The sequence below is a fragment of the Lycorma delicatula genome, chromosome 2 (genome assembly GCF_047948215.1).
Source record: "Lycorma delicatula isolate Av1 chromosome 2, ASM4794821v1, whole genome shotgun sequence".
Lineage (NCBI taxonomy): Eukaryota > Metazoa > Arthropoda > Insecta > Hemiptera > Fulgoridae > Lycorma > Lycorma delicatula.
Window position 1 is genome coordinate 233999112 of NC_134456.1, and position 13909 is coordinate 234013020.

The following is a 13909-nucleotide window of genomic DNA, read 5'->3' on the forward strand; positions in this document are numbered from 1 at the left end:
TGACTTCTTTTTACGGGAACATCTGAAGAGTATTGTGTATCAGATTAGACCAAGAAACCTTGCCCAGCTCAAAACACAAATTGAAGAGGAAATCGCCAACATCCTGGAGAACAAATTGCACCGCGCTACATAAAATTTTCAGAATCAACTTACTAAATAAATGTATATGCAAAAATGAACAGCACTTAAGTGAAATAATTTTTAAAAAGTAAAGTATACTGAAATTTCCACTCTTGTAAAACATATTTTCAACATCAAATAAAGGTCAGTAATTTTACTTCATTTTTCTAATTATTTAAAATTTTACAGTTTTTCTGCACCATCCTGTATAAAGTACAGATATAACAATTAACTACCGGTTAAGTTGTAGCAAAATAATTGAGACACTAATTAATGAATACCTAAATGTAAGAACAGAAGAGCCTGTGCTAACAACATTTGTCCACAACGAAGCATACAACCCCATCCTTTATCTGATGTTAAGCCAGTGTCACCGATCGGTACAAAACCTTTTCTGTATGAAAACCATAACCGTGAACGTATGTCTCTCCGAATTTGTTCCAAATCTGAAAATGCAAAAAAAATTAATAAAAAGTAATGAAAAACTGATATTATAAATTATTAAACAAATTATTGAGCTAAAAAAGATCATTATGCAAAAACTGTAACAGTGCATCTATTAAGAAAAATATACTTTTTAATTAAAAAATGCTGTATTTTACTAAAATGCTACTGTTGCATATTATGAGCAATAACTCTTAATATAATGTTAGTTATACGGACAAGAATTGAGTTACTTGTCAATTCTGTAGATGACAGCCATCTTCAAGAAAAAGCTTACTAGGGAGAGTGAGGAGTGTAGTGGTTTCCTATTGCCTTCATCACCGAGCCTAATCAAAAATCAACATTAGCATTATTATATAAGTGGGTTTTACATATGCCAAGTACACTGAATTGCAAGTGTTATTCAGATACATAGACACCTTTTTCCGTTCAACACAACAGACTATATTACGAACATTGCTGCTCTTAAAGAAAATATCTTTAACAGTGACTCTTGTACCTCAGATGCTTAGTATGTGTACATGAACACCGATGACAAAAACTCCTCTATAACTCCATATCAAGATTATTACAAGGTTTAGTTAAGATGAAACAGTATTTATTTCAAGAATTCCTTTAATTCATTCTGATTTTCCAGTTTAATTTAAATAATTTCTATTCCTTATGAAAGGAGTTTTTGCTATCAGTATTAATAAATCCCAGGGACTAACCCTTAAAGTTCTTGTAATGGATTTGGAAAATTATATATTTTCTCAATGGCAACTGTATGCAGTGCTATGAACAACATGGGACTTCCATAATCTTTATTGCTTGAAACATCAAGTCAGAAATATGAAAAATTTATAAACATTATTTAATGTAAACTCTACCAGTCAAGACCGGGTTATAAGTTAGTATATTTCTTTAACTGAGCAATACTTTCAGTTAAGTTGAATACTAAATTATATCCTAGATTAATTTTATTTAACATGGCCTGTTGGTATATATATATATATATATATTACTAAAAATAATATAAATCTGCTTACCAATAAATATCTGTATAAATTTACATCTTAGTGCTTTTGGAAAATTATTTCCATCTTCAGGGATGTATTGTAACTAATTATGTACATAATAATAATACTACGCATATTATATTATATATGACTTGATTTTAATAACTGAAGATCAAATGTTACAAAATATACAAATATTTTTTTATTTATCTAACTCATTTAATATGTGAAGTATTATTATTATATGTATAATCTGTTACGATACATCCCTGAAGATGAAAATAATTTTCTGAAAGCATTAGGATGTAAATTTATATAAATTTTTTTTGGTATGCAGATTTATAATATATATTTATAATTTTTTATATAAATTGTATCTGTTTGACTGCTAAATTATCGAACAGAAAAGATCATATCACAACAGAAGCTGCTAATCTAAATAAATGAATATGTTAAATAAATTTCCCAATATTATGAGTGATAAATTTACAATAAAATTCTTCGTAAGATAAATTCACACGTTTTTTTAAAAAAAGTACAATTAAATTTCACTTGTTAATATTTTTAATATTTACATGAAAATACCTTAATACTATAGAATGGATTTTATTATACTACTTTTAAATAATACAAAATTATAAATGAAATTCCTTTGACCACTTTTTTAACAGTGTGAATCCTTGTAAAAAAATAAATATGGTTCATTAATATTGTTTATCTATTTAAAAGTAATATAAATATTGATACCCCTCAAAACTCTGTAATTACTTAAATTACAATATACAGTAATTACTAAATTACAATATAATTGAAATTATATGGTATTATTATTATTATTATATGGTATAAATACAGCAAAAAAATTTTTTTCCAGTAATTTAGAAGATTTTTGGCCTATTTTAATTTACAATATTTACCATTTATTTTTATTTTTCATACTTAATAATCCTTTAAACTAATACATTTATCTTTATCTTTTACATTAATAAATACTTTTTATACTAAATAGATAATAATTTTTCATATTAAATAATAATAAAACAAAGAATAATAATAAAACAATTTCTGTTCACATAAATAACTTCAAAATTAAAAATAAGAACCTTTTTATGATATCAGAAAACTGAATTAAATGTATTGTTATGCTAATTATAAAGTCCACAAAAATAAATAAATAAATAAAAAACTTCAATCACATTTAAATAATAATTCTGTAATTTAGCTAACAAATAATAAATATTAATATTCTAACACTTGAATAAAAAACTTCAAATCTAGAAAAAAAATTATACTTTTTCTTCAGAAATACAATTTACTTCATTCCAGTCTGGTTTAATATGATAAAACTTTAATTAAATCTAATATATCAAAAGGAAATTTCATCAATTTCAAATTATGAATAATATTATTAATTTTAAATGTAAGAAAAGAAACATAAATGAAATCTAGTAAAGCTGAATAAAATTGCACTCAACACGACAACATAACAAAGAAAACATCCATTACACATCAAGTACTTGAATAGTTTTTAAATATTTGTTTTAATAACTGGCAGATTGTGTAAACCAAATAACTGATCAATGAATAAGTTGTTGAAGTCAATCAATGATAATTTCAGCTAACTATTCTATATTTTATTAATAGTTAAATAAATTGACACGAATTATGCTATAACACTGGAAATCACTCATGGAAGAATGTAGGTTGCAGGCATATACCTGAACTAAGAATTCAATTGTTTAAATTACTTTACTGTTGTTTGCATGGCAAATTATTCTTCAAGTTATACATTTTTTCTAAAGCCTAAGAAATTCCAATTAACTGCAAATTACATTACTATATAACAAAGGATTCCACTTCAGATCTCAGCAATATGGTGTGATTTTGTTCTCTTTAATAACACACTTATAATTAATTATATAATTTGTGTATTTATTAAATTAAATCTACAATATTATACAATATATATATATATATATATATATTACAATTAAATTCCTAACTTTGAATAACAGGATTATAGCTGTCTAAAAATAAAAACTTATGTTCTTTATTATCACACACTTGCAAGTTTTTATTAATGTGAGGCAAAATTAAAGCAAGGGCAGCGGTACATTTATTTCCTCGAATAGGTGCAAGGTGTTTTAGGAAACTACTGATAGAATTATAAGAATAATAAAGATTAAAAAAAAATCTTGTTCTGCAAATAAAAACCATTAAAGGCAATCAGGGGGGGGGGGGTACATACTTATAAAATACAAACCATTGTTCAATTTTTAAATGAACAAAATGTGAGATTGGATGAATTTCTTTGCCAAATAGCAATTTGCATGGATAAAATGCCATGAAATAATAAGAAAAAGATTCAAATAGTTCAATGAAGGATGCAAGAATCTTCAGGTGCCATGCTTAGATGGCTGTGGTATGTGATTATTCTGTATATGCCAATTAAATCTTTGTGGAACTAACAGTTAAACATTTCATTCCAGCGTCATATTCTCCTGAAATTGTTAGGAATATTGTCAATAAAATTATATAGATCGCTTAGAATATTAAAATGCTCATATTGAACAACCAAAACAATGCTTTCTGAGGACTATTCAAATAGACAGTGCTTTGACTTTTCGTGTGAAACACAAAGACGAAAATCTCAGAACCGTTTTAAAACTACATACTACTTCTTGAACTGAACAACTCATCCATCATTTGGCTGGGAACAAATAGATAATCCTCCGTAGTAAAACAGAATATTAAATGATTTTATTCTGTTTCTGCACGTGAAGAAGTATCTTTTCATCCAGTATTTTGAGAATAATATCATTAGAGTAAGGCAGTCACGATTGATTTGAAAGTCTCATCTGAGTCTTGGTTTCAGGACTCATTCGATGATGAAGAATTATAAATATTGGTGCTCTGTTAGAATAGATGACACTTAGTAGTAGAATGTATACTATTAAAAAAAAAAAAAAAAATTAAGTGAGGGCATACAAGGTAAAACCAAATGAATTTCTTTACATTTTAAATACATATAATTATGTTTTCATTGCGAACTTTTAACCTCTTTATTGATGTAAATAAGTTAAAATCTCCTGCTCACAGTTCAAACGAATAGAGGTTGAACTATTCTTAGCAACCTACACATGACATTTATAGACCAAAATTTGAACTTCATATTCAGTGAGATAGTATTGAAATAAAGCAAGCTTTTGTTGGTATGCTTTAAAAGTTGCTAATTTATAAAAATCAAGCAACAATACATTCTTACCGCTTTACAGATCGATTTATCCTTTGAAGGTATTGATTATAGTAATTTCCTTATTGAAATTTTTTATTGAAAATAATAATATAGTTTATACTGACAATGAAAAAAATATTTGTGAAAAAGTTACAGAATATTCCTTCTATTCTGAAAAAGGAAGGTTATGTTTTTTCAGTATTAATCAAACTTTTTTTAAGAGTATAATACGAGTTTATGTCTACTAACTGTGCTTTTAAGAAAATAACTAATTATTCCCCCAATTGACAGTTTTTTATTATAAATGAAAGTATTTTTTTCACTGTACTTATACTGGTGAAATATTTGGAAAAATACTCAAACAAGTGATGAAGATGTGCTAACTCAGCAGTTAAAGTGTTAAAAATAAACTAAATATTACTATGAATGAAATTGTTTATTATATGTGAATAATTATGAAGATATAGAAATAATTATATTACTGTATAAACGCCTGATTTAACAAGTCGAGTACACTACAATACATTTTTGCCACATACATTCTGAAAACTTTTACTTTTCAAATTTCCTTCCTTGTAAATTCTTCAGTATTAATAAATAATGATATCAAGAATTAATTCATCAAGCACAAATTTTTTCTATTTCAAAACATGAAAAATAACATAAACATGCACTTTGTCCTGAACTGAAACTGTTCAGGACAATAAAACAATTTTTTTTTAAATATGGGTTTGTTTTTACGGCTACAAATATACACCATTATTTACCGAGACCAAATCACAATAAACGTTATATCAGTTCTGATGAAAAATAACATTAACTAATTAAATATCTTACAAACAATTACCATGAAGAGCACTATACTTTTTCCCAAGTATCCACACAGGTTCTTTGGTATGAGGAATATCCTCAGGTTCCAGGTGGCCAGATTCCTGGGTAAGATATGCTTCAAACATCATATCCATGTTTAATCTGTTTAGCCCCTTACTGCTACGGCTTTTTTTAAGGAGCCTTTTGAAATCCATACATTACTCTAGCTCATCACCTGCAATATAATCGGTAAAGGTTATTAAAAACTACTTACACTGAATTGAGTAGTTGAATGAGAAAATATTCAATATATATATATGATGAGACAACATTACTACTAATATTATTTTTTATTTTTTTTAAGAAGCATTGTAGATGGAACATTTGGAAATGTTGCAGCCAACATGGTAATATTTTTGTATGGCCCGGCAGTATGGTTGGGAGTAGTAGACTATTGTTGCCAGTAGTAGCCTGAATGTGCTCACTTGCCATGGACCATATGGCTTATGGCAAATGGCCCAGGCCACATCTATTTGCATGGCTGTAAAAGATATAATGAAATTCGTATTGTCATGAACATTCTAGTGTAGATACCAAAAACATATCTGAAGAGCAGTGTACTCTGATAGGCTATTTTAGAAATAGCCTATCCCCAAAAAATCTGATGTGGATACCACATGACTTCTTTGTACACCTATTAAATTACATATACACATTTTTTAAAATGAGAAGTATGTAAAATTTTCTGATATTTTTTCATATATTATTTTTATAATTGTTATTGAATTATTATCGTACAATTCGTTTTTACAATCAGAGGTTAATAATTATTAATAAATGAATATATTTAAATTAAAAAAAAAGCGTGATGAAATTTGATTTGAACCAATGTGCCTTTCCCTTATAAGATCCAAATGTTTCATTAATTAAAATTTCATTTGGCTATAACTAGAACCAATGAAAATAGGTACCACTAATATATATCACTGAAAAGCTCTCGATGAGAGCTTATTATTGCAATTAAGAAAAAGTCCAAAATACAGATTTTTTTGGATAGTTTTGGTTCAGTCGATTGCAATCAAAAGGGGAGGTGCACAACTAGATGTTACAACAGTCCTAGATCCAAACTTTCAATATTCTAGGACTAATCTTTTGAGTTATGTGAAATACATATGTATAGACATCACGTTGAAACTAGTCAAAATGGATTCAGGGATGGTCAAAATGGATATTTCTGTTGAAATCTGAAAACCGAAATTTTTTGCGATCACAATACTTCCTTTACATCATACAAGGAAGTAAAAAAACAACATTAATTGGTACAGCTTTTCAAATATTAAATTTTATTTCTTAATGATGAGCCAATAATATGCATCCATCTTAATATTTTGATATTTTTGTTTGTTTTATTAAAATGTTTATGCAGCAAGATAAAAACAATAATTATAACAACATTATTGTCTATATTGATCTATTGTTTTCATTCACCACACACCGAGAAAAATCTTCTTATGTAAATGTGCAATCATACAGAAATGCATGGTTTTAAACATTAACTAGGTACACATGAAGTGATAAATTGGGAAAGATAAATCCCTCCACTTTGTTGGTACAGATAAATTGTCCAGATAAATACGTTATTTACATATTTATGACACGCACACAAGAGCAATAAATAAGGAAAGACAAATCAATACAATCTATCAGTGAAGATAAATCTGAGAGATAACACTGATAGACAAAAAAACATTTTTTGTTTCTCTAAGTGCAAAGCCATTTCTTTAATTGCCTTTTTGTGTACATTACAGATCTGTAAATAATTTTTCTATCATCCTTTGTTTTAAACAAATTACGCTTCAAAAAAAATTAAGGGGAAATATAGTTAAACTGTAAAATTTATAATTTTACCCATGGCCATATCTGTATTAGAATGATTTTGCTAATGCTTTTCTTTTATAAATAGCCTCAGGCACAACCCAAAGTAATGTACTCAGTTCCGAATACACACACTCAGTTCATTTATTGACAAGGTGGTAAGAAATATGATATTTGAAAATATAAGCTCTGAACTGATAAAGTTTATCTCTGAGCTCTGTTCAGGGTTTCCCAAAGATGGATGACTGTTATAGTGATCTTATAAAATTTTTTAATGTTTACATATATGGCCGAATCCTAATTGTCTTTGATAATAACCAGGAATGGAAAGGTAGATAAGCCAAAATATAGTAAAATTGTAGGTAATCCGCAAATCAGTCTTTAACACATTAACTGAGCACGTGCCACCGGCGTCACATGGCAGACCTTGAAAGGACACTCAAGTGATGTTGGCGGCTCATCCCTCCATTCATTTGTATATGTCTCAGTCAGTTCCTGTGATGTGCGTTTTGTATGTTGTGAGTGTGTTACATATAGAAGTACTTTGTGTATGAGCCTGTCCTTCCTGGACTGCAGCGCTCATGTTACGCTGACATTCCAGACATTGTTGTGAGAGTTACATATTAATATTTCTTTTTCTATTAGTTCTTTGAACATTTTAGTTCTTTTATTAGTTTATTTAGTGTAATTTTAGTATTCCTTTATGGCTATTACCAGCCATTATTACTGTTAGTATAATGGAGGCTAATGAGCCAGGAACTTCAAGAGCAGGCCACAATGACTTATTGCATGAAAGTGAGGGGAGGTTTGACTGTCTGGAAAGCAGTTCCGAGTCTGAGTTTGACGACGATGATGATAATATTGTTTGTTGGTTCACCAAAACATCTGGCTTGAAACAGATTGTATTTTCCAGTAATAGTGGATTGAATGTGCCAGTACCCAGTAACTGCCCTATTGGCTTTTATAATTTACTTGTAGATATTGTTTATTTGGAAATGATTGCAAATGAAATGAATCAGAATGCAGAAAAGATATTTTTAAAGGAAAATACACAAGAAAATTCCCACATTAGTCGATGGAAACCACTAATAGTTGACTAACTAAAAACCTTCTTAGCTCTTGTGTTGTATATAGGAACAATCAATCTACCCCGTTTGCATGATTATTGGAAGACACACTGGTTGTTTGGTTTACCTGGTTTCAGAGCCTGCATGAGTCGTGACCACTTTTTTGTTAATTCTTAGGTGTTGGTGCTATCCTTCTGAGCCAAAAACTGATGCTGAAAAAACGGGCCACACCCACAAAATACAGGCTATAGAAGACAATTTTAATTCAAAAATAATTTTTATATATCAACTTGGTAAACAACTTTCTTTAGATGAAGAGATGGTGCTTTGGCGTGGGTGGTTGGTTTTTAGGCAAACATTAAAGGAAAGAGACATAAATATGGTTTAAAAATATATACCTTGAATGAGCCAGATGGAATGATTTTATGTTTTCATTGTTATGGAGGCAAAACTGATATAACAACAGAGAAAGGTCATGTCTCAGTAGTAGTACTGTATTTAATGTAGAATGCACTGAATGTACACCATTCATTGTTCATGGATAATTATTACAATAATTATTCATTAGCATTAAACTTCTGGCTAATAATACCTACTACACTGGTACTTTAAGAAGTAATCCAAAGTGTTCACTGGTGGATATTGTATCAACAAAATTGGGTAAAGGAGAGACAATAGCTCAGGACAGTGATGCAATTTGGAGCCTGGAAAGATAAAAAAAGGAAAGTAACATACATCAACAGAATTTGAAAATGAGATGGTTATTAAAAAAAAGAAAGACAAAAAAAAGGCGATTGATAAATGGGGTCAAATGATAAAAAAACCTCTCCCAGTGGTGCAGTACAATGTTCATATGAAAGGGATTGATAGAGAAGACCAGCTGATAGCTTATTACCCCTGCAAGAGGAAAACCATCTGATGATATATAAAAATCGTTTTTCATATCTTGTCCATGTGTGTTAACAATGCTTTACATCAGTACAATATGTATTCTGGTAACACAAAAATATCTACGTATGAATTCAGGCTGGCTTTACTTGAGCTTTTCCTGCTTTGTCCACCTGGAAAAATGTTAACTTCACCAAAGCCTGCCCAAAAACATACAATACGTATCACTGATGAAAGAGACGACCGTAACAGATTGAAGTGGAAAAGATGTAGAGTCTGCCACTGAAATAACAAAGAGAGAAAAACTATGAATTACTGTGAAGCATGTCCAAATCAACCTGGCCTTTGCTCAGGTTGTTTTAACAAATATCATCAGAAACTGTAAAAATACAAAATTGGGTGGCGAGAGGGGTTGAAAATAGGGAGTTATTTAGTTTTTATTTAATTTTACGTAAGTTTTATTAGTTATAAGAAAATTATTCTGTAAGTAGTAACGCCAGAAAATACAAATGAAAACGCAAATGTAAATAAAATATTACAAATTTTGTAAGGGGAAATAATTTTAAATTGTATTTCATTATCATAAACTAAACATGTATCAATAAAAAAGTAAAATTGGTAAAACATTATATTAGATCTAAGCAAGCGCTCAGTGCTCATGGGGCACCGGTGGCACACGTAAAATTTTGACTTCCCTAGATAAGAAAAACTAAAAGAAGCAACACTGAACATCATATACAAGCAGTAAACACTAAAAGGTAAGGGAAGTTATAATAAAAAAATTTAGGTTTTAGGGTAGGTATATGGTTAGTAGATGAGCAGTGAACGTGTTAATGTATAAGTATATAACGATTAAAAATATGTATAAATGTATCTAATATATCTAAAAATATAATTTATAATACTACGACACAACTGATGCTATTGCCTGATAAAAGTAAAATCCAGGTTCATTAAACAGTTTATAAATTTATTAATCTTGTTAACATAAAATTTTTATTTTGGTATACATAATATTGAATAAGTACTTAATAATACTAGGATTAAAAGAAGAAAAGAATTTTTCTTGGGGTTTGGTTTACCATGCAGTTATTTAAAAGAAAATAAGATGTGAATAAATTGTTTTTTTAACATAATTGTTTTTTAACCAATCTTCATGTACTTGTTACATTTTATGTAAAGACTCCTATATAAGAAATAATCTTAATTTTTTTCAAAATAAGTGTGATTGAACATACTGAATGAACAAAGTTTGTTTGCATCCATTCTCAAATTCATTATCTCTTTGTTAGGGTTCAATGTCATTCTGTGACCTTGTGGATATTTCTGGGCTTATGAATAATTAACTTTTCTTGGGGAGAATTTTTATTGCATACTCAAGTTTCCAATAAACAAATTAATTATTGTGAGTAATAGTGTTATCGCAGTGCTATTATCTCTCTGCTGTTATCACTCTACTACTATCCTTGCTCTAGACAGTTATTTCCATTATTGATTTTGCATCAAAATAACTCATACTACAATTTATCATTATCATTTCCTTGTATAATGGCATGTATAGGCTGGTAAGAATGTTCAAATAAATGCTAACACATAATCAAAAATAATTGTTATACAATTGAAACATTCAAAAAATGATACAGCAAGGAATTCCTAAAAACATTACCATAGTTAAAAGAAAGATTGTATAGATAATTTACAACAGACCGATTCTTATCTGGAAGTACTAAATCCACATGAATAAATAAAGAATTAAATTAATATTTTTGTCAGTGGGGATGGGAATCTCACTCGTACATTTAATTACAGGTTAGAGAAGCAGATAATAAGATTAAAACCTCTAAATACCACCATCTTCAATCTGAAAACATATTAACTTACAATCTTTGAACTGTCAAAACTTTGAAAACAATTGTAGTGGTACAATGTATGTCATTTACGAACACAAAAAGAGGTTAATTTAATAATTTTCTTTTTGTAGCGTTTACTACACTGTTAGTGCGAGAAATAAGATAAAAATACTGGTATTTAAAAAATTAACAGACAAATTTATGAGTAATGATTTGATAAACTATCAGTGCAAGAGGTGTTAAAATGAACATATTATTGTACTATATTATTTTCATAAAGCAGAACCGTACAAAATGCAAACTGGACAGATTCTTTTGCCTTATTAACAGTAAGATTTAATATTAAGAAGGCTATTTAAATAAGAAATGATAGTTTAATTGAGAACTAAAAACAATAACTTTCTTTGGTACAAAATATGTATTATAAGTAATGTACTGAATATATAAGGGTGTGCACAAAGTAACAGCACAACAAAAATGTTAGTCTCATATATTTCAATAGATTTGAAATGATTAATCATATGCACAACACAAAGCTGTCTGTTAGTGCATGATGGGCCTAATAAAATGAATTCTGTGAATTATGCAAAGTACAAATAAATCTAGAACGACAATATATAAAAACAGGCCTCATGCTCGTCAACATAAAAATTCGAATTTGTAGAGGATATACTTAGGTACACAGCCAGAGTTAATCATGAATACTTTCATAAACAGCGCAGTTTTCAATGAAAAAAAAAAACTACCAACTAGAAACTTACAAAATGCAAGTAAAAACTAAATATGGAAAAATAAAGGAAGTTAAAGGATTGACGTTCCCAGAACAACGTTACAATAACATCTAACGAGACCATCATAATTAATAATGATTATAAATAATGAAAATATAATCTTTTTCAAACATAAATAAAAAAAACTTCGGAAATCACCTACAAAGGGATAACCTAATAATATTTATAAAATATAAAGGACTTCAAAACTAAATCACCATGAAAAATAAAACCAGGAAAACAGCTACTTACATCAAAAGTTAAATATGGAAAAAACAAAAAACACAAATAAAAGCCAAAATTTATCAGAAGGCGATAACCACATTCACGCACGAAACATATGATTTTACTAATTCATTTCTAAGTACAAATGCAATGCTATGATAGCGCAGTGCTAACAACGTCAAATCACTATACGAGTACGTCATGTTTTAATGACATGTTGTGATATAATAATTAGTTATTGGCTATAAGGAATTAAATGTATTTAATGAAATGTACGATATTTATCTATTGAAGAACTTTAATTAAATTTAGTGCAAACTAAAATTTTCAACCAATTATTCGTTGTTATTTTACCACTACTTTTATTAATATTATTTCATTATAAATAGTTCGTCACCGTTGCTTTATAAAACAGTGAAAGCAACATTAATTGGTAGTATAATAGTGTTACAACTGATAAGGAGGGAATTTAAAAATAACTGCGACGTTTGCAGTCTGACTGTATAATTTGTGAATTCTGCTCGTAACTTGAGTTATAAAAATAAATTACACATTGTTAATATTCTTTTAAATGTACAGGAAACTAATTTTACAAAAATATTACTAAAAATATAAAAAAGTAATTTAATTATATACAATTTCACTACTTTCTCTATAGAAAATACACAAAGCATGTTCAAAAATAGTTCATATTACATCTGAAATCTACTGTCAGGATTTATGAGCCAACTTAAGACTCTCATGGATGTGTGATGAGTATCGTATAATGATGTAACATAAGGTCATAATGGACAGTCTGTAACAACTGCTAAGTTGTCTTGATTGCAGTCATAGTCATAGGTTAGTGAAGGTACTGTTTTACACTTGAATATGACATTGGTTGAAAACCAAGTCTGTTTTTATCTTGTTCAGTAAATTATGTATAGGCAGTGTAACCCTGGAACAGTAGCAGTTTTTGTGACTGGTGTAAATCATCAAAGGTAGTGGATGAATTGATGCAAAATGACTGTCACATTGTCACTCAGGTAGGAATATTGAAAAAATGGGTAGAACGCATTATTGCACAACTGGACTACCGTAAAATCTGTTTGAAGTGAATACCAAACAGTTTGCAGGCTCACAAAAAAGAATAAATAACAATGAAAGGAATACTGTGAACAACTTCTGAAACATTATTATGATGAGAGAGAGGACTTCCTTTTCAGTATTGTGACAAGAGATGAAACTTAAATCCATCTTTATGACCCAGAACTGAAGGATGTGATGAGGTTGGTTGATCAAGGAAAGTCCACCAGCATTCTTTATTGATGGAATGAGAAAACTGGTTCACTAATAGGAAAAATTCATAGTTGTAAATGGTGACTATGTGGAAAAATAAATGTAAGTTTTTTTACCAAATAAAAAAAAAAAAAATTATGCCATATTTGTTTCACTTGACTATCTCTTTTTATTTGTGATTTATGAGAGATTATGCATTACATTTCAATTACCCCTCATATAATTAGTATATTTTGTGACGGTGCTCTGATCAAAAGATTGTTACTATTTCTCTTGATCCATCCAGGAAAATCCTTTTAGCACTTTATGAATGAGATGCATGGTCATTCATTATCCCATTTATCTACCC

General features: G+C 28.8%; 1 protein-coding gene across 2 annotated transcripts in view; it reads right to left on the reverse strand.

Annotated features, from left to right (window-relative positions):
* LOC142319756 (cysteine protease ATG4B-like) overlaps positions 1-12467 on the reverse strand; it is a 46955-nt gene extending 34488 nt beyond the window's left edge. Inside the window, exons 1-4 of one of the 2 annotated variants that reach the window (XM_075357391.1) lie at positions 12310-12464; positions 9587-9719; positions 5645-5842; positions 402-566 (exon numbers count right to left, since the gene is read on the reverse strand). In XM_075357391.1, the coding sequence (XP_075213506.1) occupies positions 402-566; positions 5645-5822 (343 nt within the window). In that variant the 5' untranslated portion in view covers positions 5823-5842; positions 9587-9719; positions 12310-12464. Of the gene's footprint in view, positions 1-401; positions 567-5644; positions 5843-9586; positions 9720-12309 lie in introns of both variants that reach the window. The other variant, XM_075357390.1, reaches the window with a different exon arrangement.
* Between the last annotated feature and the right edge of the window lie 1442 nt (positions 12468-13909).